Here is a 26,672-nt window from a genome sequence, read left to right on the forward strand (position 1 = left end):
CCTACGTCATTAACTCTGACGGATAGTAACTGGTCGAGGTATTCCGAACTAGTTGAGAACACTGAGAAATACCTGCGTACGGAAGCAGATTGCTGTAAATTTTAATACAGGGCTACTTGAAAAACTAATTACTACCGCATAGGTGAAATTAGTCGTATATAAAATAGTAAAATAACTTAAATGAAATGTGACAGTGAGAACAAAAAGTATTATAAAAAGCTTCGGTTTCAAAACACAAACGCTATTATTTTTTACACCGTCGATAACATTAATTAAAACAACTAAATCAAAAGAAATCAACCAACGGTTTAAACGATTGATATTATAAAATTAAAGTAGGAAGGGCGACCGGACGAACGGACGGCACTAGGATTAGCAAGGAATTCTATTTATATTGCTTGAACAAACACATATATATATATATATATATATATATTAAATTAATTTAATAACACGCATTGTGCCATGCTAGTCTACTGGTTTGATCTGTGCATCTCAAGCAGAAGACCTCAGATTTTTTTCGGAATTTATGTGCGAAATCATATTTGATATTTATGACGAGTTTTGAGGTGGAGGAAAATATTGCGAGGAAACCTGCACCGAACAAACCTGCACCAACCAAGTAAAAAAAAAACGAAGTACCTCGCTACCCATAAAAATAGGTATACCTAGTGCCATCCACGAAGACGCGTGGTTTTGTCAAAATTAGACATTAATGCCATTGTATTAAGAACCACGGCACGCGTCATCGTGAATGACTCTACCTACACTCTGCAACCGCTAGTAGCTAAACTTACAACATACGTTAACCGCATAAAGTGGTAACGTAAGAACCACCTAATGCCTACCTTATTTATTACATATTTTTGTGTGCTAAGTTGCTTGTAGCATTATTAATAGTAGGATAACTTACCTTAATTCTTGCTAATGATGACCTTTCCGAAAGCGCTGGAAGTATAAGAAAAGTCTCATGTAAATGAGCTCTTTGCGGCCTACTTGCGGAATAAAAGGTTTTGATTTTATTTCGTTGTATTGATGAAATAATGACAAGTCCAAATAAAAATTAGATTAATTCTCGTATAGGTATCAAAACCATAAGGGATTTACAGCTGTTACCTTGTATTTCTGCACTGTTTCAACATTAACATACGTAAAATTGTCTTTTTCAATAAGAATAACTGTTCTGTGGCTAAGAAAAGAAGAGATTTCTCAAAAACAACAAATAATGGGATGGGATCGATGCGAATTCATTAAGGTTTTAAAGTAATGGTTTACCGCCCTAAGGTTTTAATGTCATTTGTAGCGCTTAAAACGTCAAAGCCTATTTTCACTCACAAGTAATTAAAAAAAATGTGTTTATTTAAAAATATACAGTGGTTGTGAAGTCTTATTTAATCGGCCTAAATTGTTTTATTTCTGAAGTAGAAACTATCATTAAAATTGGTAACGCACTTTCTTGGTCGGCCATACATTAACTTTTCGTTTGATGTTTAATAATCCCGATTAGTTCTGTTTGATTCTGAAATTCGTTAGTGATTTAAACTTAAAGGGAATTACGCTTCTTACGCATTATTTCAACTACATAATTATCTCAATAATTGAGGATAAATACATTGAGGAATAAAATAATTTAAAGATTCCAGTTTTTTTATACATTTGCTTGAGCATGACAGTACTAAATTAAACAAAATTTCAATGTTGCGTAAAAGTACTAGTTTACTTAATTGAAATATCCTCGATGTACTAAGTTCCCTTTACAGCCTAACAAAGTTGCCTTACGACAACTTACTATGTAACTTATTACAATGGATCAGGTTGCTTTTGATAAGTTTATTTAAATTCTGACTTTCATGCATTTCATTGAGGTCAGGACTTTTCACTGGTTATTTCATGATAATGGCGGACTTCAGGTGCCTTATCATTTATTTATTCTAGGTTTTAGTATATCGTTTGTGGCTTGTAATATGAGCAAATAATTAAAACATTGATCATACTCGTCCAACTGAACAACATTCGTTCAGCGACTTTTAAAAATAAATAGTTTTTTTAATTTTTATTACACTTTTAAGTTTATTCGAAGAAGCAATGTAAAGCAAAATGCTTAAACTTTGTAGCGTGACAGGCCACGTCAGTTCTGTTCTAGGATGGCGTATATTGATAGCAGTATTTAATTTGTATGAAAAAGTTAAAATTCAAAGACTCCATTATTTTTAAAAGTCGCTGAACTAATGTTGTTCAGTTTGACGAGAACGATCTATGTATTAATTCTTTGCTTGTATTACACAAGCAACACCCCAAACCTATAGGTATTAAGTATACTAAGATTTTAATCTCCTTGGACTTAGTAATAACTAATAGGTACAACTAAGCGGAGACAATTAATAGACATAACATTCAGTCGTCAAATTAAAAAAAAAACTGATGAGGTATTGTTTGACCTCTTTTCACACAATGCAGGCATGCAACTGTAGGTAAGGCCGAAGATGTAGTTTACTAGTTCAGTAACAACCTATTTACTCTAGCCTCGAATAACTCAATTTGTATAATTATACAGAAAAACATACAACATATACGAATTCCATTCCTTAGCAATATAATTTGTAAGCACTTTTCTGAAACAACAAAGTTTTGTTCAGGTAGAGAATGCGGAAGGATGTTATTCTTTTGTTCTAGTGCCTCTACTGCGAGGTGAAATCGATCGCTCGTGCTCGTGTAGTGGTACGGAACCCACTAGTATGTCGGATCAGCACTCTACCAGCTTTTTTATCCATAAATGACTGCAGTCCGAATCAATTTCTAACGAACCTACAAATTAGCTATCGAGTTAAGAGAGCGAATACTGCACCAGAGCGCTGTAACCGACGGTGAAGTTAGCTGTTCGCGGAGAGCGCTCTGACACGAAACTTGCCGCTTTTGCCGCTCCGCTATTGAAATTATATTGAAGCTACTCAGAATTGCATGGCAGCACTCTCCCGATCCAACGGACTCGTTGTAATTGAAAATCACTAACTTAAATTCTTATGCTGCATAATTTAATAAGCATTTTGTGCCGTTATACATGCATTGGTGGCATTTGGTTCCAATGCTAATGTAATGGATTTACTGGTCCAGAAATAACTATTGCTTACAGCTTAGTCATGATCGATCTAAGGAAGTTCTGTAAACTCAGATAAACTTTTAGCAACTTTCTACAGTTTGCCTGCGAAAACAAGTTTGTTTGGACTTCACGCTCTATTTTATTTATTAAGCTTTGGTCGTATTACTCCTCCCGAATGGCAGTAAAGTACTTTAAGTGAAAAGAAGAGAGAAACCACGAGCTTTGCGGTGAAGGAAAACATCGTGAGGAAACCTGTACGAATGAACTAAAAGAATTTCCTGGCTCACCCGCGACCTTACGATAGCTAAGCTTATGCAAAATATGCGTAATAAGTAACGCCTGATTCAATAAATTATTTAAAACCTGTACGAATCTGCGAAGCGATTCAATGGTGCGTGCGAAGTTCCCAATCCGCACTGGGCCCGCGTGGGAACTATGGCCCAAGCCCTCTTGTTCTGAGAGGAGGCCTGTACCCAGCAGTGGGACGTATATAGGCTGGGATGATTAATACGAGAGAGATACGGGCATGGAATGAATTTAATATCAGTGGAGGTGGAAGGCTCAGCTTCACAAGTCACTTTCAATTAGCTCCAGCCGGGTGTCTGCCTAGTGACAAGGGTCGTACACTTTGCAACGCGCACTGACTCATAACATACAAATATATCCCTTATAACAAGGGTACACAGAACTTGAATAAAAGGTACAACAGACAAGTAATTTTAACTCTCAGTACCGTTCACAACCGTTGAGCTGTATAAAATTAAGCCATGTGACGTGATATGTAATTTTTGCTGATAAATGGAACACGAGTAGGACAATTGCATTGGCTTGACGGGTCATTATACAAAGTTATTTAAACTTTTTGTCTTTAAAACCCTTTCTGTTCCCAAACATTACCGCTTTGTGACAAGTGAGAGGGAGGACTGTATCTTTGTCACAGACGCCAGGCATAGATTCCTTATGTCAACAATAAACGAATTAAAAAAAACCTTACTTAATAACGAGTTAAATAAAATCTTGTAAAAAGAAAAACTATTTTCCGTAGAATACAGCAGCTATCATTATCATAAATTTCAGAGCCATCCAGGTGCTCTCAAATATCTGAACACGCAATTTCACGAACGATAATACGGTCATGTACGGATATTTACGAGCACCTAGACAGCTCTGATGTTTATGATGATGACTGTACATGGTTAAAATGTTAAATGAGTATTAATTTTACAAGATTTTATTTAACTTGCAATACACGAACAAAGTGTCGTCCTGACGATGCGCAGGGCGGACGGGGCTGGCAAATTTAAGCGCTGCTGATTGGCGTGCGCGACATGTTATGCACATAAATTAACGGTGAACCGCCAAGTGCGAGTCAGACTCGCGCAGGAAGGGTTCCATACCATTATCTATAGGTACAACATTAAAAATTAGCAAAAAACGGCAAAAAATCAAGTTCGTGAATGGGAGCCCCTTAAATATTTATTTTAACTTTTTATTTTTAAAGTGATTATTCATTTTAAGATTCTGTGAATATTTCAACTACGTCTATCTGTTGCCGTTAATAATATCAAGCAAAAAACGGCAAAACAATCACGATGGTTGTATGAGAGCCCCCCTTAAATACTTATTTTATTATGTTTTTAGTATTTTGTTGTTATAGCTGCCATAGTAATACATAACCTGCGAAAATTTCAAGTGTCTAACTATTACGACTCAAGAGACAGAGCCCTGTGACAGACAGATGGACGGACAGACAGACAGACAGAGCGGAGTCTCTGGCACCCTTTGGGTACAGAACCCTAAAAATTATAATTTTAACCAAAACTCTTTTTTTTAAATTGTATTTCTCTCTTGTTTCAGATAACAACACATCATATTCAATATACAACACCAACCACGTTTTGTGTCCGTTCGCGCACACAAGCCGTCCAAAGTAGTGTAAACAAAAATAACAAGATCGACGTAGCACACAACAGTAACAGTCGGCTTTGACGTAGATGTTGGAGCAATTAAATGCGGGCCTAGGTGTGTGAGGGTGGATGGTGTTGGTAGGATGTCGCGGTGCGGGGGGCGGGGGCGCGCGCGGCGGTGAGGCGGGCGCGGGGCGCGATGCGCGCGCGCGCGTGGGCGGCGCTGGCCGCGCTGTGCGCGTGCGCGGTGCTGGCGACGCCGCGCGACTTGCGCGTGCTGCAAGCGGACGCGCGCGCCGCGTTCTACGTAGGCATCGCCGCGCCGCCCACGGCCGCCGCCGTCGTGCGCGCCTTCAACAAGTCCCTGGCCGAGATCTCGCAGACGTACCTTGCCGGCGATTATCCACTCTACCTGCGCAATATCACGCTGCTGCCGCTTTACATCGAGCTGCCAGAAGATGAAAGGTACTTGACTCTAAATGTTCGATACACAACGATTTAAGTCTTTAAACGTAAGGTTGGTAGGTACAGTCATATAGCATAAATATCTGACATATCAAAGCGTGTATATTTTGCATGCTTCGCTGTGGCAAATATGAATGCAGGTGACTGTACACAAGTGTCGTATCGAAAATTTGTGTAGCCATATTTTTATCACTCACGGGATCTAATCTTGTAATGAAAATATTATTTTCATCACACTTGCTCGTCAATAATGTTATTCCATACCTATATACTAAAGGACAACGGCCCATAATCCATTTAAATCGTGACGCTCAAAAACTCTTGGTAATGCGTCCCGACTGTTGAACTTTAAATTAGCTACTTAACAGAGTTCTAGACCACTAGGCTTATTTTCTTACTTTAAGTTTGGCAGTCGGGATTTTTATTTTTTTTATTTAATGTTTTTATATTTTAAATTTATATCAAATTGTTTTGCAATAATTTTAATAAATATTTTTTTAGCATGTTAGAATAATCTGGCCGTAAAACCATTTGAATTCTAAACTAAACACGGTTCTTAGTATTATGTATGGTAGACGACTCGAAAAAAGTGACAATCAGGAGGGGCTACTACGAAATTCAAAAATCGAAGTTCAGTGAGTGAGTGAGAAGGCCGGTATGATACGAACTTCGGTAGCTATATTTTATTCAGTTGTTTTCTTAGCGTCTTTCTTTAGCTGAGCTGTGAAGTGTTTGGACACAAAATATTTTTGTATTTTTTTTCCTCGCAATGTGATGAAAATCATTGTTTTTATCACGGGCCGTAAAGGCTTCTAATAGACTCTCTTTAGTAATCCCCTTCTTACGCTCCTTAATGCACAATGTACTATTAGGCACTGTAGAACAAGCGTGGGTAGTTTGAAAACTCACGCGGCTGAATGAACGTGATACGTACTTAGTTCTAATCATGACCACGGCCGCTGCACTGTAAACGTCGAAATAATTGAAACAGTGTTACGTGATTACCTCCTGAAGCCCACCATATAAATATTTTGAAAAAAATTGACAAAGCAATTAGAATCTAATTGTTTCCAGAATAAAGTCATCATCATCATCATCATCCCAGCCTATATACGTCCCACTGTAGGGCACACGCCTCCCCTCAGAATGAGAGGGCTTGGGCAGTAGTTCCCACGCGGGCCCAGTGCGGATTGGGAACTTCACACACATCATTGAATTGCTTCGCAGGTTTGTGCAGGTTTCCTCACGATGTTTTCCTTCACCGTAAAGCTCGTGGTAAATTTCAAATATAATTCCGCACATGAATTTCGAAAAACTCGGAGGTGCGAGCCGGTGTTTGAACCAACGAACCTCTGCTTGAGAGGCCATAGGTCAAACCATTCTGCCACCACGGCTTAAACGGAATAAAGTCAAACTGCCGTCAAACTGCCATGGTGTAAAACAAAAGAATTTTTACATTGTGATAGATTCCTAATTCCCTTGAACTTATTGTGTACATTCTACTGCACATGGGGCCGCACGAGGTTAAGTTTCTTGGGTGATAGTAAATTATGAGTGAAAATTACGAAAATTTAAAACGATAAGGACTATTAACTCAGCAGAGGGTGGTAATATATTACCTACTTAAATAATGAAATACAAAGAAAACTGATTTGTTTTAAACAGATCTTAATTTAGGTAAGTACATACTTCTTTCTTTACCATTACTAAAAAAATCAATTTGTACGAGTACAATGCCACTATGAATCTGACAGACTGTCTTATTGATAAATTGTTCTAAAACGATTCCATTGCCTTCATATTCAATGCTTCTAATGGATGTGTTCCGGTCAACGCCTTTATCAAATGTATCATTAGGCCTTTGGGAAGATCGTACGTGTACCTACATCTGTTCCTTACATAAATACAATAAGGAACCAGAATAATTCATCGGGGGTAGTGCAAATAATTCAGCCTTATATTATTACTGTACGTCTTACGCGTTACGCCAAGATTATATAATAACCTAAGTTCAGACACCCTTCAGTGTTTATCGAGAGAAGGAGCGGTTTGGCCTACCTATCTATGTATACATCAGATTGGGCAAGAGCACTTAGCCTCCAAGATACGACCCGTCCGTTAGAAAATTGATATTCTCAGCAGGACAGGCTTCGATGGATATAGAGCATCACCCTTGTAAAAATGTGTGCACTTATAAACACCGATCATCTATCTATATTCTGCTTTCTGACTAACCCGCATAACTCAATTTATACATGACTGAGTTAGGTCTATAAAAAAATAGGAAAATAATATTTACTCGGTGGTGTTTTACTGAGGCATAAGATAGCGTTGGAGTACTGCTGGAGTAGATAGACTCGTCACTGTCGCTGTGATGTAATCGCGCTCATGCTGTCGAAACTATCATTACTAATACACACACACACACATACATACTTGTGTTTATTGGATCCTCTGAACGCTAATCTAACATAGCTATGTTTTGCTTAAAAGGTGGCCCCAACCTTGTTCTATTGTAACAATGTATTATTTAAACCAATAAACATTTTTCATTTTCATTTTCAAAATGTGTTGTCACAAAATCTGCAAGTTTAGTGTTTGCTTTTCATGCCTAGATTTCTGTAGATCTTTTGTGCGGTTACCCTTCCTTCGTATGTTAGTCCTTTGCTTTTACCACTTCATCCATAAATTGTACAATCGTGCATAGCGGTAGTGCCTTGAAGTCTCTTGGTAAGGATTTGCCATCTTCAAAATAGTCACTTCTCAATCTGACGACAGCATCACATTCATAGATTATGTGTTCCATTGTTACAAACTATTTGCCACATATAATAATAATGACTGCTATGTGGGATGTTGACTCGACGATCATTGTCCCGATAGTCATTTCGGCAAACGGTCTAATAGCAAAGAGTCTCGACCAACATCTCGACATCATCAAAATATTTTTCTTTTCAGTAAATTGTGTATTATTTTAAGTTAGAGTCGAAATAAAGTTATGTCTATGTCTATATTCTACAATCTTCACTGTCCTGTGTAACTGTGTACTGTGTATTTGCTCTTCATGAGTAACTTATACAAGTTAACTTACAAAAAGTGGCTTTCAAAAATAATACTGTTGATGTAAACCCTGTACCTACAAATACCGTTCGCAATAGTAAATCCTCTGTAGCTATACTTTTATTCCGAGAAAACAGTAAAAGAAACAATTGAAAATACAAAATCCTTAACTGTGTGTTGAATAAAAAAACAAACCATCTATTATTGGAAGGATCACGTCCGCAATAGCAATATTGATACTGACAGCAATCGTCTGAGAGCCTTTTCAAGTTTCGGTTGCAAACAAGCCCACCAGCACCGATACACGATTGTTCGTCTACTTTATGGATATTGTTGAAATTGTTTCCATTTCGATCGGGGTGGTTGAGCTGGGAGCGCGAGCCGTAGTTTGTAGTTTGATTCCCATGGAGGCGAGGTGTCTGCTAAGTTAAGATTTATACATTTCGGACGGACATTTATCATTCAAAAAGTTCTTATTGAGTAAAACTATCAAATTTGCAGGTAGTTTTTACTCGTATTTGGGTTATTTGCTTCTGAAAATAGGGTCGGACATTCTACTCTTCTTAGACTTTTATTTCCTTAGGAATTTGTAATGGTAAAATGATATTGTTGCAAATTGGAGTGTAAAACCAAATAGTTACGTAGATTAAATTATGGAGATGTTAGTTTTGTCTATATAAATCATGAATAACAGAAATTACAACAACACTTTTGCAGATAAAGAGTCACGATCCAATTCTGTTATACATTAAATATTATCTATTCTGTGATTATTATACTTTATTTGAAGATGTAGGTACTCACGATAATTATCTGTAGAGGTCCTACCTAATACTAAATTATCGCTCTTTGTAATTGTAATAGAAGCTTCAATTTAGATTAGGTCTTGTTTGCTAATGTATACGAAACAAATATTGAACGAGCCTCGTCTCGAAGCAGAAGATAATGGAGGGGCTAACTAATTAAACACAACACGATAATAATACTGATATTGATGGAAATATTTCTTCGTATTTCGTATTGGACTTGGATACCTATCTAAGTGTGATATTGTTATTTATTGTGGAATTTGGCTAATTTGATGATAGCTAGTACTTAGAACTACACAAATAGAACATAGTTCTTAATGAAACCATGACTAAATAGCCAATAGGTTAAAAATTGCATTTTGAATAAACTAATACCAGGTGTCGTTTGTGACAGGAATACTAAATTGAAGCAATGATTTGTTGTACATGGCGCCGTAATTATAAATATCTTAATAAGAAGAATACTACTCAAATTAAACTTCACAGTCAATGTATATTAACATAGAGATATGGGTATTTTTAATTATACTTATTTTTATTCCCTATACCGTTAGAATTTACAAAAATCCGTTCTTAAATTTTAAAGTTTCTAGGTACAGTAGTTTCGGCTGTGCGTTGATATATAAGTTGGTGAGCCAGGTTTGCCTTTTATATACACAAGGTGTTAATTAAATAACTGAAATTCAGAAAGTAGTTTGCTCAGAATCAAGAGTAGAATCGATCACACTATGTTTTAAATGTGGTTGTGTTTTGTTTTTTAATCCCTTTTTTGTTGTGCCCAGTCTAATAAAATTTACAAATGCAACATACGCCTATTAAATGTTTTAGAGAGGTTGCATACTATTACATAATTGAATGCTGGCCGTTTTACAGTCAGTTTGATTTTCTTCTAAAAACGTCGAAGTGCAACTGACACAAAACAAATTATTTGTGTAGAGTTAGAAATCAAGTAGAATTACTGACTTAGCAAAACACACGAATATTTTTGGAACTAATGAAGGTATTCGAAAATAAATGCAATCAACTAACTTAAAATGAAAAAATATTTTGGGGGTGTCTGAGGTTTTCTAGATGTTGGTTGGTTTGGTTGATAGATTGTATAGATAGATTATACCAATTAAATTAAATTAAACAAAACAATGTGAAATAAAATAAAATACAAAGACTTATGCTTATGCCACAAAATTACAACAAAATCTAAACTAAATTAAAAATAAATATAATAATTAATAAGTGGGAATGAATAATAAGTATTTTTAAGTATGAATATTATTTTTATTTTGAAAAGAATTAAATTCAAACTAATTGGAGATACTGTTCAGGTAAATTGGATAATTGCATTATATTTTTATTTACTGTACCCGTGACCTAATTTTTTTTTATTCGACTGGATGGCAAACGAGCAAGTGGGTCTCCTGATGGTAAGAGATTACCACCGCCCATAAACATCTGTAACACCAGGAGTATATTGAATAAAGATATTTTGACTTTGACTTTGAGTATTGCAGATGCGTTGCCAACCTAGAGGCCTAAGATGGGATACCTCAAGTGCCAGTAATTTCACCGGCTGTCTTACTCTCCACGCCGAAACACAACAGTGCAAGCACTGCTGCTTCACAGCAGGATTAGCGAGCAAGATGGTGGTAGCAATCCGGGCGGACAAGGTCCTACCACCTGCATAGCCATTTCTTGTATAATAAGTTGTCTTTTGCGCGCAAACATCACATTTAAACGCGAAAAATTACTGACGTTAACTTTAGAGCTACGAATAAGAGGTGCCTTATTTTTAATACATTAATTTTTCGCCGTTATACGAGATGACTCATGGCATGACCTAAGGGGGAGCGTAATGTGATTGATGTTTATATGAATTGGATATGGTAAGTACCGTGCACAAGTCGCGCCTTTACTGGGTGACTTATCTATCAGGCAAGCTGTAGTGTCAATTACCGTGGATGGACAAGATTTTGCGACTAATAAAAACGTCCATTAGATGCCAAGTTGAAGCACTAAATCAAAAGTTGACAATATGGTTTTATTTTTAACTTTATTTGTATTTTGGAAAAAAGTTATTCAGCCAGTAAAACCGTACGTACGACCTTATAGTGCGACTTACCTATTATAGACAGATGTATCTAACTTCCTGTTTGGAAATGATGTCAATCCCTTTAAGTGCTTTTGTGGCCGGCAGGGGGTGATTTCCTGAAACACTTTTTGTTCATGACACTTAAAAAGAGTTTATGGGGTTCGGCTTTGAGTCTCAAGTTTTCGTTGGTCGATAAAATTATTCGACATGGGTTCAAGGAACATTAGGTAAAGTCAAAAGGTTTAAATGCGACGTAAGGGGAATGGAATAAAATTATATTTTGGTTATGGTTCAGTCTCACTAGCTCGTTTTCGATGTTATTGTACCTATACTTCTTAGTATTGGCAGTAACACAAACTTTAATCGATATGTTTCAATCAGCAACTTATATTATAAGTAATTATTATTTTTTCATTACACTTGCTCGTCAATGATGTTATTCTATGCCTGTATACTAAAGGATAATGGCCTCAATTTTTTCCGCGACAATTATGGATTTACGTACAAGTTTTCTTCTCAAGGGAGTTATGACTTTAGTTTTAAAGAACAATAAATTTAAAAAATATTAATAACTCTCCTTCTTCGCAGTCGGTTAAAAAGTAAGTAGGTACGTCATTTCAGACTAAAGAGGTTTCAAGTCATCGAACTTTCCTTTACATCTTTAAAACTTAGCTACGAGTATAACCCAATTTTACACCATAAAAATTTTCCACGCATCATGAAACTTCGTTATTTTTATAGTTTAAATTTATATCAAATTGTTTTGCAAATTCTAGTAAATATTTTTTAAGCATGTTGGAATAATTAGCTTAGCATTATCTATGGTAGATGACTCGATTAAAGTGTCAATCAAGGGGGCTACTACGCAATCCGAAAATAGATGTTCGTATCGTTTTGCTGACGCAAATATTATTTAATACGAGAGTGAGAGGGACGGTACGATACGAACTTCGGTTTTCGAATTTTGTAGTGGCCCCCTGTATTGGCGGGTAGCCATATTTTATTCAGTTGTTTTCTTAGCGTCTTTCTTTAGCTGAGCTATGAAGTGTTTGGACACAAAATAACTTCATTTTTGCATTTTTTTCCTCGCAATGTGATGAAAATCATTGTGTGAATCACGGGCCGTAAGGGGGTTACAAACTCGAGTCATTAAAAGCCCTCCGCCTCCCCGGTGTCAGGCTTCTAATAGACTCTCGTTAGTAATCCCCTTCTTACGCCCCTTAATGCACAATGTACTATTTTCGAATTTAAATTCTAAAGTTATTTCAATAAGCAACGCTGAAAAAGGAATTCTAACCAAACTATGATAAGGAACTACTACTTAGTTCAAAACGCATCTGTGTTTATGGCAGTTGGGCTTGTCTGGCATATGTATTGTTCGGTGTGCAAAAGAAAGAGGGGGAATTTGCATGTTACAACTTATGTGTTGTAAAGATGTAGCCATGACACACGGTTTCAGCGTAGAAGCATGATGAATAAGTTCATTGAGCTTACGCATATTTTGTGCACATCGTCAATTAGATGAATGATTTTAGGAGACGTTTTCTACCACAGCAAAAGCTGAAATTAGTGAAATTGCAACAGAGTTAAATCAAAGAATGTACGAGTATAATTTTAATATACGTCTTGATTGCTTCATTACTAATCACACTGGATCAACCCTTTGATGTTCAAAATTTGTGCTTAAATAAAAGCTATTTTATAATGAGATTAATGAGGTCACGGCAAATACGGGTTTTAACCACGCATTGTTTAACGGCTTGCCCATTCTCACCGTTTGTGTCTTTTCATCTTGCCCATTAATAAAGCAACCTTTAATTCTATGAAATTTTCTTTTGTTTTTGTTAAAGGCAGGTTTACGTTTGACCAAATATCATCATGGCATCTAATGCTGAAAATGGTTCTGGAGTCATTACATAGTTACCTACTATTAAACCAACTGAATCATGATCCACAGTAAGACATCAACAACCCAACGTCAACGTCCCATTGCTGAGTAACCCCCCCCCCCCAAGAAAGAGAGGACTTGGGTCGTAGTGCCGACGCAGGCCCAGTGCGGATTGGACTTCACACACACTATTGAATTGCTTCGCAGGTGTGTACAGATTTCCTCATGAAGTTTTCTTTCACCGTAAAGCTCGAGGTAAACAAATGTAATTTAGCACATGAATTAGGAAAATCTTAGAGGTGCGAGGCCAGTTTGAACCCAAGATCCTCTGCTTGAGAGGCCATAGGTCAACCAGTAAGTCACCACGGCTTTTCATAGTGACATCGCATAAAATAAAATTATTATGACACTGTGAGAGGGAATGCACCAAACACAAAAAAACCGGAAAAGTGCGAGTCGGACTCGCGCACCGAGGGTTCCGTACACATTTATAGGTATGTAAGTAAACGGGAATCGTGTCTTGAAGATATTTCTCGCTTTTTCCGAGTGATTTAATACGTCCAGTGTATGCAGATCCCTACTCTTAAGCAAAATATACGCAGTGTGGGGTCAGATTATATTGGTCATTGATTTTACAGACAGACATAAAAAAATCAAGATTTTTTTCAGACTTTTCTAGTTGGTTGTATTATAATAGCTACCTTCATACCAAATTTCAAGATTCTGAGTTCACGGGAAGTACCCTGAAGGTTTTGATTCCCTTGCGAGTTTCGAAAATTTGCGGAAATTTGCAGCATAAACGGCTGCATCTTTTGATTGCGTTAGCTTAGAAGTTTGATTTTTTTCACAGCTCCAAGGGCAGTAGACCTCAGTATTTGATATAAATTTCAGCCTGATACCTCCACGCGTTCCCGAGAAAAAGGGTATTGACATTGACAGACAGACAGACAGACAGACGGACAAAAAGTGATCCTATAAGGGTTCAGTGTTTTCCTTTTGAGATACGGAACCCTAAAAATAGCTTTTGCATGCACATATGTATAAAATGTATACTACAAATAACAGTGAGTCTGCACTTCGCTCCGTGGTCGCTATATTGGCAACATACTGGCTACTCCCGCTGGGAGCTAACCCGGAATGCATGATTATAGTTTTGAACTGAACACCTTGTTCTTGTTATTGCTTCACTGGCTCTGCTGGATGGTTCTGTTTTATTCAATACATCGTGAATTTCATTTAAACTTCACAAAGATGATAGGTTTATTCAGTCGAGGTCACAACTCATGAATGGATTATTCGGAATTCGAAACAAAAGATCGGTTTTCTTATGCTTTCTCATTTGAACCTTCAGGAAAACGAAGAAAACAGACGAATTCCGAGGGACATGAACATTCTGGTTGTCCTGTGTATATTTATGTACCTACGTTCTGGATATTTGTAGAGCATTTTTTGACCACTTCCTGGTATCTGATTGAGCTGAAATTGGTATTTATATTGATATTTTGGCGACAACACAATTATCTAGTAGTGAAAATTTAATGCTTTTTCTGGAATCGTCTCCACAGGACGGAAATCCTCAACGATTAATGGCATCAATTTGAAATTTGGTATGGTAATGTAGTTTAGATGGCAATGCAAGTATAGTCAATCAAAAAAAAGAAATTTAACAAAAACTAATTACATAATAGACTTCTTAAGTACCAATTTATAATATGCTTTTGATTATTCTACTCTGAGAAGCGAAATTACATGGTAACATATACCGAAATTATAAAAACAAAAATGACGTAAGCACTTTAATATAAAAAACGATCTAGCTTATTTTTTGAAAAACTTCTTGACTCACTATAATTAAACATAACTAGACTGCAGCTGAAGTTAAAATCAGACTTAGTGCTTGAAGTTATTTTATCCGAAAAAATAAAAAAAACCCGAAACACACGTAAAATCTTTTCAAACAATTTAATCTCGTAAATACAGTCAATGAAAAAAGGTAAGTATTCATTTCTGCATTTCCTCAGTTTAAATAAAGTGAAAAAGTTACATAAGCTTATATTTTATTTGTCTTCAACCATACTTCATACTTTTAAATGCTACGAGTAGGTACCTACCTAGGAAAGTTTTTTAATCATTCAAAATGGATCGTTTGCGTCGGAAATGAAAATGCCTTTGTAATTTAGCAATCAACTGTACAGTTGTTTTTTGATGAAATTTACCATTGTGCCTACCTATTTACAAAGTAAAATTGGTAACATTCATTTGCACGACGCATTATTAATAGTAACGTACTTACCTACCTACAAACAACGAGTCCAAATAAATTCATTATAACAAATGAAATAAAATTAAATAATAAACCATACACAGTGTTGATTTATTTAATGTATTGTTTAATTTACAACAAAAAAACATTATTATTACAAGTGTTCTCGTAAATCTTAATCTATTAATATAAAAATAATGCTTCGAAATGTATGTACACGCATAAATAACTTCCGAACGGTGACGACTTCGAAGTAGATACTAATTTCTTCGTTCTGTTCATTATTATTTTCAGGGCAAGGTTTTGTGCTAAGTAATTATAAAAAAAAAACAATTACTAACTTCATAGGTATATTTTAATCACTTCGAACAATTACTATTTGTTTGTTTGCTTCAAATAAAATTAACAAATATATTTTACAAAGATTCTAATAAAATTACCAAATAACATATGTATATTGTTTTACTCGATCAATTTTTAGGAAAAAAAACTTCGTTTAAATTATTTAGGTAAACAAAAGGTAAAATTTTTCTTTAAATTTTTATTTAACGTACCGAATATCTTATTTAATGAAGTCTGAAAAAGCTGAAAGCGAAAAGATATAACCAATTTTGTAATACTTCTACATTAACTCTTAAAAAGTTTCACGGTTTGAGGCTGTTTTAGGCTTGAATGGTAATTTAATTAAAGCAGTTCGGCACTCGGGGTCTCAGAATATTAAGAGTTCTTACAAAACTTGCGTGGATTTATCTCGTGATACGAGGATAAGTTAGTTTTAACTATGTAACTTAAGTACACATTCGAAGTTAGATATAATAATTAAGTCGCAATCAAATATTCACTTAAGCTAATTGATAATAATCTTATTTAGGTATCTGTAATTTAGTGTTTTATTATAACATGTTGACGTATTATACTGGGTGATTCCGGGGTCATGAACAGGAGTGAAAGGGGTGATGGGGAGATTCACACTGAGCAACTTTTACTATGGGAACAGCCCCGAAATCGCGAGAAAAAATCTGCTGTTCCATACATTTCGGATAGTTAGCGATCAATTATCTCTTGATTAGATGTTTTTTTTTCACGATTTCGGGGCTGGTCCAATAGTAAAAGTTGCTCAGTATGAATCTCCCCATCACCCCTTTCACTCCTGCTCATGACCCCGGAATCAACCAGTATACAGTTAGCATTTAATTTAATATTGATGGATATTCTATACGATATTTTTAACTAGCCTTTAGCCGCGAATCGAACGCGTAAGCCGTTAGTAAATATTTTGAACATGAAACTACCGTGAGACTCACTCATATTAAAGGATATTGTAACGGAGAACTCACGTCTTAAACCGAGTTTAGCTCGACATGTTTCGGGCTATTTCGTAGCTCTTCTTCTCAGGAGCACGCGACTCGGCGGCTGCCGCAACACGCACACTACGCACCACCGCTCTGCTCGCGCGACTCAACTCGCTGACGCGACTCGCTGTGTCGCGCGAGCAGAGCGGTTTAGGACGTGAGTTATCCGTAACAATATCGTTTAATATGCGTTAGTAAATAGTTTGAAATCACGGAATTTTGGAAATTGGTTGGTGATTTTCGAAAAATCCTTTCAAACTGCATCTAAACTTAAACTGAAAAACTTGTATACGCTCAAGGAATAAGATTTAACACACCTACATACTAAAATGTATCGAATTTCTCATTCCCGCTGAATTATTTTTGAAACCCTGTCTTACATCTTCTATAGAATATATGTTCCAAATTTCAGGTTTTTAGTCCATATCTTCGCTTACCACCAGGACCAGGCGTAATTTTGGTCAAACGCTGGCCTATTTATATATTATAAAAGTGCCTAAGTCATTGCAATACACTTCTATAAACTTGTTTTTTCTGGTGCTTAGAATACACATGCAGATTTTGGAATTAAATGTTTCGCCTGTCGCCATACCTACGGACCACATCGACCACACTGTAGTATTACCGCACACTCGCTTTGCCATCGTTGTAACTTTTAAAATATTTGTCCAAAATACATAGTAAACATGACAAAAATTATCTACTTACATGGGCGCACATATCATGGATCACAAATAACAATGTAATCCTATTTTGTAACACAATATTCCGTGAAAAAGCGATTCATTCATCAGTAGGTAAAATTAAAAAAAATCTGATTGTAGACTTGTACGTGTGTAGTTTGGCTGAATACCTATTAAATACGAAGAACATTAGTTAAAGAGTCAACAAAAACTTGCGAAAAAGTTGATATGGGCCTGCCTGAATATAACAATTTAATTTAGAAATCTGAGCTCTTACTATTTCAGCAAACTTAAAAAATGCATTTAGGTAAACTGCTAATTGGATTTTGTCCAAATTTTCAACTGAACGATTGACAGAAATAATAAAGAAATTATTTTTAACAGTTTAATCAATCATTTTCCATTAGAAATGGAATAAGTGGAAATTTATTGAGATTAAGAAAGCAATTAAAGCTTAATTATCTGTGCCTGTTCTTACCTTGACGAAGAAAATTAATGCTAAATTTGGAGTTCGTGAAATAATTACAAGAGAAATTATTCAAAGTCTCATAAACAACGTTTGATAAAAACTCTAATTAATTATGATTTTACTAACGGAAGCTATGTAATGATGATATTCTTTATTTCACTGTATTTTATAGACAAAAATATCATACCGAAACAAGTCGTTTGGATTATTATAAAAGTCAAACGAAGTACTCGTATAAGTAACTTGATAAGGTTATGTATGGTAAAATTATTCAGTTTTCTTGCCAAATATTTTTAAGTTCTCTGTGTTATCGTTGAATTGGATATTACAGCGTTTTCCAAACTTTATGTATGGTATTGAATATAAACACTCCATGCCAGCTTTCTCAGCTACTTGCTGCGCCGCGGCACTGGTAAATATGCCGCCCGTTGCTCGAATACCCAGGCTTTTTGCTAACTTGATCCTGGAAAATAAAGTTTATGTATAATTTTATACAACTAAGGTATTGAAATTAACATATTATATCACACCTTTCCGTTCCTTGACCCAATTTAACGATTAAAGTTAGAAGCGCCTGATTTAATTAATTATTAAATACTAGCCGTCGCCCGCGACTCCGTGCGTTCGTTTATCGCTATCCCGCGGGAGTTATGCAATTTTCCGGGATAAAAACTTTCCTATGTTCTCGGAGATTTAAACTATCTGTATACCGAATTTCATCTGAATCGGTTCAGCGGTTTAGACGTGATTGAGTAACAAACATCTAAACATCCAAACCTCTTCACAAATTTTCACATTTATAATATTAGTATAATATAAGTAGGATACGTACAATACTCAGCTAAATAAAAACGAATTAAGACTAATAAGGGACTAATAAGGGTTTGATGATATCCCAACGTTTAAAAATCGATCGTGTAAAAAAAAATGCCACTTCGTTACGCTAAACCACTACGCTACGCTAACTTTTTCTTCATTGACATCGTTTGAGCTACTTCTTAAGATTTCGTAGTTTAACAAGAACCACAACAAAATTCGTTACGATTTATCCCTTTATAATCCAGTTTATTTTGTAACAAATTACATTTCAAAGTACCTTCAATACTACCTTTGTCTTAATTAAAACTTACAAAGACTTGATGCTCGTCTACAAATGTTAACATTGTGTGCACCGACAGTAGTTAGAGTTATTTACTACATACCTAGTAATATTTCGTTATTATGCATGCAGCAAACTAGTTGGAAATTTGAACAATGGTTCTTAATAAATAAAAATGCTTACTCGTACAAATAGGAATACGGGTACGTATTATAACGTATAAATTTAAAATATATTATAAATAAATTATAATATATTAATACGTACCCTAGGAATACACATAGGATGAAACTTTAAGCTCAGCTAATTATGCTAGAGAGTATTCTGCGTTACTGCGTTATCATTTTTTTACCAGTCTTATTTAATTTAGTGTTCATACATGAAATATAATGAGTACCCGATTTAATTATTATTAATAGCAAAGCAAGCAAATTATTATAGGTAATTTATTAACGCCTGATTAATTAATTATTTGTGAGTTCATTTAAATAAAGCATTTATATCCCAAATTTGATCAGACTAATTTAAACGACTGAGTTTATTATATTTTCTAGCATTAGCTGAGCTAAAACGCGAATTTTGTACCACGTAGGTAAATAATTTCACTTTGTGGTTTAGTTATTATCAATTATAATACGGAAAACCAGAAATCTATGACTAGTAAATTATTTAAAATAACATTTATAAGCTATTTCTATTAATCGTCAATAACAACGAAAAGTAAACGTGATTTCATATAATGTTTGAACACGGCCACTGTAATGTGGTCCAAACGTCGAGGTAAATATTACTCGTGTGTCTAGCATGATAAGTCCCGTTTGTCTTATTTGAATTAAACGTGATTTCACATTTTATTTCTAGCAACTGTTAAATATTGGTAAAAGTAACGTGCAAAATATTAATTGAATAGCAAAAACGTATTAAGCGGTTTGAATACGCACGACAATCGCACGCGGCTACATACAAAAACACACATCAATCTTGCCTCTAAAAACAGAATACCTTTCCCCACGACCCTGTATAATGCGATGTGATTAAGATGTACCTTGCCATTAGTAATTTGGTGGCGATGCCCAATCTCCTGTACTCGGGGGCCACGGAGAGGCCGGTCCCCATTAGGTATTCACCGACTCCGTATTTATCATAAATTACTGGCACTTTCATCGCCTCGGCGAACATACGCAGGGAAAGCAGGCCCGCTTTAGTTTTTGGCTGCAAAAATATTTATTGTAAGTACGTTATAACGATAATAGCTTGAAAAGAAAAGCGTAAGTATTTTTAGTCTGGTGCGCATTTTCTAACGTAACTTTTTAAGTACTATTTTTGAAAGTACAACATTAAATTTCATATGATTTTACATCATAATTAACATTATTCGTAACTAAGTAATAATTGTTCCTACACATTTTAATTCGGAATCATTGAATACATCTTTCTAGTACTACTATTTATTAAAAAAAAGTCTAAAAGCAATATTATGAGTCCAAAATATGTTCTAAGATGTTACTAACATTATTAACAAAAATAAATAAAAAAATATGGTACGGCTTTCGTTGGTAGAACCATAAGCATTTCAGAAGAAATAGTTATGATGAAAAAAATTATGAAGAGTGATAATTTTAAATACAAATCGATACTAGAGTTAATATTATTTATTTATGTAGTCTAACAAAATAAAAACAATAAACCTTTACTTGTACACAAGATTATAATAGATGTTATGACTACCAAAGTAATAACCGTACGAGCACAGGATTTAATTGATGGAATCATCATTCTATTGCTTTATGACCCTCCGACCAAAATAACATTTTTATTAGTCCCTAGCGATGGCTATTGAAACAGAAGCTGGCCGAAACAGCGATGTAAGAGCAATTTAGTCGTGTGTCAAAAGAGATGACGGGAAAATGTGTGCTACAGAATGACGGGCGCAAAAAGTGTCTATGACTGTATTCACTAGAAATCGAGATCGGAATAAATAATATGAAAAATACTAACACCAACATAAACAGAAACTACACAACTTATTTCAGGATTTAATTTTTACATTTATTTTAACACCCTCGACTTTACTATAGCATACGTGAGTTTGCAACTGACGCCGGCACGAAGAGCTTTTAATTGTTTTAACTTTGCTTCATTTTATTTAGTAAGAAAGCGACCACACCAGTTATAGATTTCCTATTAATACTTCGTCATTATCCTCATCATATCAGCCAGAAAACGTCCAATGCCAACGGGTCTTGCTCAGGGATCTCCCCGACGATCGGTTTTATGTTTCCCGCAGCCAACGGCTTCCTGTGATCTTTACGTTCATCTACCTCGCCAGAGGCTTACCAACATTTCGTCTTCTAATACGCGGTCACCTCCAGTCACAATCCCAGTGGTGGGCAGTGGTCAATGATTCTATAATCGATATGCTCTACCCAATGCCAATAAAAGTGTGCCATATGCTGAGCAATATATTAAGTTCTTCTACGAATTTCCTCAATTGTCTTCCTCTCTGTCTTTGACGACTGGATAGCCAAGTGGTTAGGACCTGACTACGAAGCTTGAATGTGTGTTCTCGGGTCTTGGATATTTAATATGTATTCAAGTATGAATTTATCTATTTAAGTATGTTTATCAGTTGTCTAATAACCATAGTAGGTACAAGCTTTGCTTAGTTTTAGACTAGGTCAATTTGGTATCAATTGTCCCATGATATTTATTTTATTTCTTTATTTATTGCCCTATGACTGTGAATGACACACATGTAATTTGTGTTTACTTTCAGTAGGCTCAGTGCGGCGTGCCCAGTCAATAACGGATTTTTCAATCATTTAAAACGTTTTCATATGATTCACTCGCGCTTGAAACTCACCCGTGTGTTAAATACTGAAAGCTTTTGATTTAATCTTAATTAAGAACGCGATTTGTTATCAAAGGTTTTTTTTGATACCATTTACAAATACTGATATTAGTTGATAATTATATTTTACCCGTAGGTCATCTGCTTTTACGGACAATTTATGTGAAGTAATTATAACTGGTGAAATATTTTGCTAAACACGAAGATTTGGCAAGATGGTGTGTTGTTGTTTATGACAATACCTATATATTATTGACATGAATTATTGAATTCATCTATTGAGATATGTACACCGTACATCCGTACATGTGCAGCCGTAGTACCACTAGAATCAATGACTAAAACATTTTTCTTATGAAACCAAAAAGTGGAAATGGTTTCGTTTTAAAACTAAAAGGATTGTTAATTTAAAGAACATTATTAGAACAAATCTTAATTGTAATTTTAGGAAGCGAAGGGGTTATAAGAAAATAAATTTGGTCATGAACTGATAGCGAGTAGTAATATAGATAATGCTGGAGATATTACTTAGTCCCTAAGGGCTTAAACTAGGTCAACCTCGGATAGAAATGGAAGAATAAATGGGACCGGATCCTGGGTAAGGGCGAAACGGCGATCGGCATAAAGCTCAAATGAAATGGGCATGAAACAAGCACTGACTTACTTGTATTTGTTCTCTTTTAAAATATAGATTGATTCAGTTATATTCGTGAAAAATTATATCAAGTGATTGTTTAAGATTGTTTCATTATTTTAGTTTTTGTCATAACATTTACGACTTCATGTTAGTTAAATAAGGTCTAATGCTTAGTAGATGACATGCTTCTGTCATCTTTATTGCTAGTGACGTAAAATAAAAGAAAGCCAACTACTGAGACAGTTCTTAGCACTAGGGCGTATAAGCAGTTTAAAGTTCATGATCATAAATATAAAATTATCGACTAACGGAGAACCTACTATTTTTAATCACGGAAAAATTCATTACTTTAAATCAAATAAAGAAGTATAAACTTCTATAAAAGTAGATCGAATTACTATGAGTAACATTACCGGATTGTGATCGACAAAGTATCCTTTCTTCTGCGGTATACACATATTCACTCCAACCAGAGTTTGTCCGAATCCATCGCCTTCGGCGAGGAAGCAAGCCACGGACATCTTTTGCTTAATGATCGACGTCAACAGCACCCGGTACTCCTGAACCGCCTCAGGGTCGCGCGCCGTTCCTGTAGATACGACGGTTAATTAATCACTTACGACCTACATTTAAATTCGACTCAGTTAATCTCCCTAAAGTATGAATACGCAGTACGCCATCAACTCACTTGCGCACCTACTGAAAAACTTATATCCAATCTCAATTAGTTCAAGTACCTAAACACTTTCAAATCGATCCCCGTTTGTTATTCAGCTGTATTTTTGTCCCACCTTTAGTTAAGCTTCGATGTTATTCACGAAAAATTTAATAAAAGGAAAATATTTTTAAAGCTAAATATTAAAATTAAAAATTTGCATTTGATTACGCGAGAAGTGTACAATAAAGTTATAATTTGGGTAGGTATTCGAGAAAGGTCGCGCGAAAGGGTATGTAATGGCACCACATTAGGGCGCCCCCCGCCTCGAGATAATTGGGCGGCAGCGGCGGTGGCTGCGGCCACTGTATAAGGCTAATGACTTATTTTCTTGCGTGAGAAAACGCTCGCCGACATAAGAAGGGATTCTGTTAATTGCAAAAAGTGTTGAACCCACAACGGCTTAGCGAAAGCGCCCGGTGTTAATTAATGATTAGTCTCTTATTTGCTGTGATTCAATTACATTATTATGGAACGGTTTTTATTGTCTTTTCATTAATCGCGTCTCGTATCGTTTGCCGGTTTTTTTTCTAATGGCTTTCTGTTTTAAAAGTCCAGTAATTTAGCACTTTACTTGTTGCAAGAATAAGTAGGTAAGTAGACGATCAAATCAGAAAATACAGCTTTATATCTACACAAGAGAGGAAATACCTTTGTTCTTCTTATTATTGTAAGTTGTTTCAGTTTTGTTTGTTAAGTACTTATAATTATAATAAGGGAGTACCGAATAGGAAGCGTAAAAATTTTAAGTGAGGATTTTAATTTAAATATTGTTCCGAGATAAAAACTAAGCTTGCATACTGTTACGTTCGTGGGGTGGGTTCGTGATTGAAAAGCGCTTTTGACACCGATGAATAAGAGTAGGATTTATTTTCACACTGTCACTTTACTTTACACAACACTTGAAAACACTTCACAGTAATTTCGCAACTCAGACGCTTTGATTGTCTTCGATGTTTATCTCTCGGTATCGCATTCGAAACTGACTACGCCGCAACCTCACCCGGCTTATATACCCCCAGTGAATCGGTCCACAAAGTTCGAGAACAGTCCAGTTAGGACGTCATACCTACATCTCGAATGTTCCGGAAACGAGTCGTCGGTCTGTCTCTTTCATGTCATCACAGATTATCACCTGACCCACCGCCGTAACACTACTTAAAATAATGAAGCATTTAATAGTAAATCGAGTGTGGAGTGTATCGCCTATTGTAAGGCCGGCAACGCACCCGCAGTCCTAATAATGCTGTAGGTGTCCATGGACGGCGGTGATCACTTACCACCAGGTGACCCACCTAGGTGGGTCGAACTGCTGGCAAAGGAGCAGCTGCTGTTCGATAAAAAAAACAATTCTTAATATTTAGTAAAATAAAACTTGCTGCAAGATGTGCTATTTCCGCTTCTGAAATGTATATGGCGAATTGTATCATGAAATTGTGTTAAATGATCGGCTTGATGTTCTTCATAAGCGAGGTAAGCGGGCTTGGTTATTTCAGGAATGTATGTCGTAATGTATTGCATGGTGATTACTATACAAACTGTAAATTTAATGCACTATTCATATAACTTACCCGCCGTACTCCACCAAACATCTTCCTTAATATAATTTCCTAGCATGAACTCAACTGCGGTACTCCACATCGCCTCAGATATGTCCTCTACTACAAATTTCATCGTCCCACCGCCTTCGACATTTCGCTCGAAACGTTCCCACACGCTGGGATATTCCCGCGAAGACATTGGCTTAAATTGCAAGACAGTGTAAAATGAGAGGCACGCTTCTACGGCTTTAAATTTGGAACGACTTCTGAGGCATTGACTGAACGAAGCGAGACTGGTTTGTATTCCGAACAGGCTTCGTTTTTCTTGTACAGTGCGGTTTGTAATTAGATTTGTTTGTTATAAAATACAGTTTATAAACAGGCTGATTCATTTGTGCTAGCATAAACGTTACCATTGTTTTTTGAATCGTTTTTATGTCCAGAATATGATGAATAAATCATGTTTAGCCCGTTGATCCTTTGAACTTTAACTCAAAGGATACCTGTATTATTTTCTTTTTGCGTAGGACGTGCCACGGTTTTCTTTGAATCCTGTATTGTTGCACGACACATCTGATTTGAATGTGATATGTTCGAATGGTTGTAGAGATTTTAGTGTATTCTTTGTTAGGGTAAGTTAGTGGAATGAGAAGGTAGGTCTTGTTTTTAATTAGGTAGTTTATATTCTGATCCCGAACCACCCGTGCTCTCCCCTACAAGGATGTATTTATTTGGATTTTACAGATGGACAAGATCGTAATTGTGAAATAGATGATTCAGGATATTTTTTCTGTAAAAAATATAATTGATGAACAAAAATAACCTTGAACTATCCTTGACTTTGAACTATTTCAGAGTACAAAAATTTAATTACCCGCCACAAATTTTTGTACCTATTTAATAATCTCAGCTCAAATATAATGCCATACTCGTACCTACAGAATCCCAGAGTAACTTTTATCTATTTGGCCTTGTTTATCTTAAGCGAGAGCATCATGAATTTAGAACCCGCTGTACTGTTGTTATTCAAGCAGGCAGGTCGTTGCGGCGCGTTCTGATCCTAGCGTTGTAAACGATCCATTCAATTGCGGTTTAAGTACAATTGGAACGCAGCCCTTATATATGTCAAATCCATACCTTCGGATTCCCACTGTTCCTGTCTCAATTTATCTTGGGAAGTAGGCAAATTTATGCATATTTTATGAAAACGCCAGAGCGGTGCTCGCTTTATGTGACGTTCCGGTAAAGTGAACGTATAAATAAATGCACAATATAACGTGTGTGTTCCGCGTGTACTTAGCAAAATGTATTTATTTATATTCTAGTGCGACTTTGTAAGGATGACTTTTTTAAAGTTCATTATTTGTAGGTTTATAAAGATGCCCGTACCTACTATTGCTTTAGCATTACTACACCGTTGCAATCCAAGTATCTGTAGGAATATTCATGAGTGTTGCCTCTATTGTTCGGGACAGTTGGTAAAAATTATAAAAATCAGGAGTATTTTTACTCACTTCATTACAAATGCGACTCGCTAATTATTTCTACCGACAAGATAATAATTTAAAAAAATGTTGTAAAACAAAAAATAGCACGCGATAATTACACTCAAACGACACACTCGAAGGCCATTCCAGAAAAAATGCCAACATAAATATCATGGGACACTTGACACCAATTGAACTAGTCCCAAACTAAGCAAAGCTTGTACTATATGGATACTAGGCAACAGATAAACTTACTAACGAGT

At 35.8% G+C, this 26,672-nt stretch overlaps 2 protein-coding genes across 3 annotated transcripts in view; one reads left to right on the forward strand and one right to left on the reverse strand.

Moving 5' to 3' along the window:
- Positions 1–26,672, forward strand: part of LOC141433398 (uncharacterized) — a 170,811-nt gene that overhangs the window by 95,994 nt on the left and 48,145 nt on the right. For both annotated transcript variants that reach the window (XM_074095420.1, XM_074095421.1), the window contains exon 2: positions 4,955–5,469. In XM_074095420.1, coding sequence (XP_073951521.1) covers positions 5,204–5,469 — 266 coding nt within the window. In that variant the 5' untranslated portion in view covers positions 4,955–5,203. The remainder of the gene's footprint in view (positions 1–4,954; positions 5,470–26,672) is intronic.
- LOC141433399 (uncharacterized) lies at positions 15,668–25,192 on the reverse strand. Its single transcript, XM_074095422.1, has 4 exons — positions 24,953–25,192; positions 23,080–23,255; positions 20,224–20,390; positions 15,668–18,542 (listed from the first exon to the last, which is right to left on the reverse strand). The coding sequence occupies exons 1-4, from the start codon at positions 25,119–25,121 to the stop codon at positions 18,347–18,349; spliced, it is 708 nt and encodes a 235-aa protein (XP_073951523.1). The 5' UTR covers positions 25,122–25,192; the 3' UTR covers positions 15,668–18,346.

Source organism: Choristoneura fumiferana, chromosome 12, assembly GCF_025370935.1.
Source record: "Choristoneura fumiferana chromosome 12, NRCan_CFum_1, whole genome shotgun sequence".
NCBI lineage: Eukaryota > Metazoa > Arthropoda > Insecta > Lepidoptera > Tortricidae > Choristoneura > Choristoneura fumiferana.

Excerpts from the sequence above, each read along its gene's own strand:
- LOC141433399 (XM_074095422.1), bottom strand. The coding sequence starts at position 25,121 with ATGTCTTCGCGGGAATATCCCAGCGTGTGGGAACGTTTCGAGCGAAAT. Across the intron at positions 23,256-24,952 it reads TGTTTGGTGGAGTACGGCGG|GAACGGCGCGCGACCCTGAG; the intron begins GTAAGTTATATG and ends TCGTATCTACAG. Across the intron at positions 20,391-23,079 it reads ACTTTGTCGATCACAATCCG|CCAAAAACTAAAGCGGGCCT; the intron begins GTAATGTTACTC and ends ATATTTTTGCAG.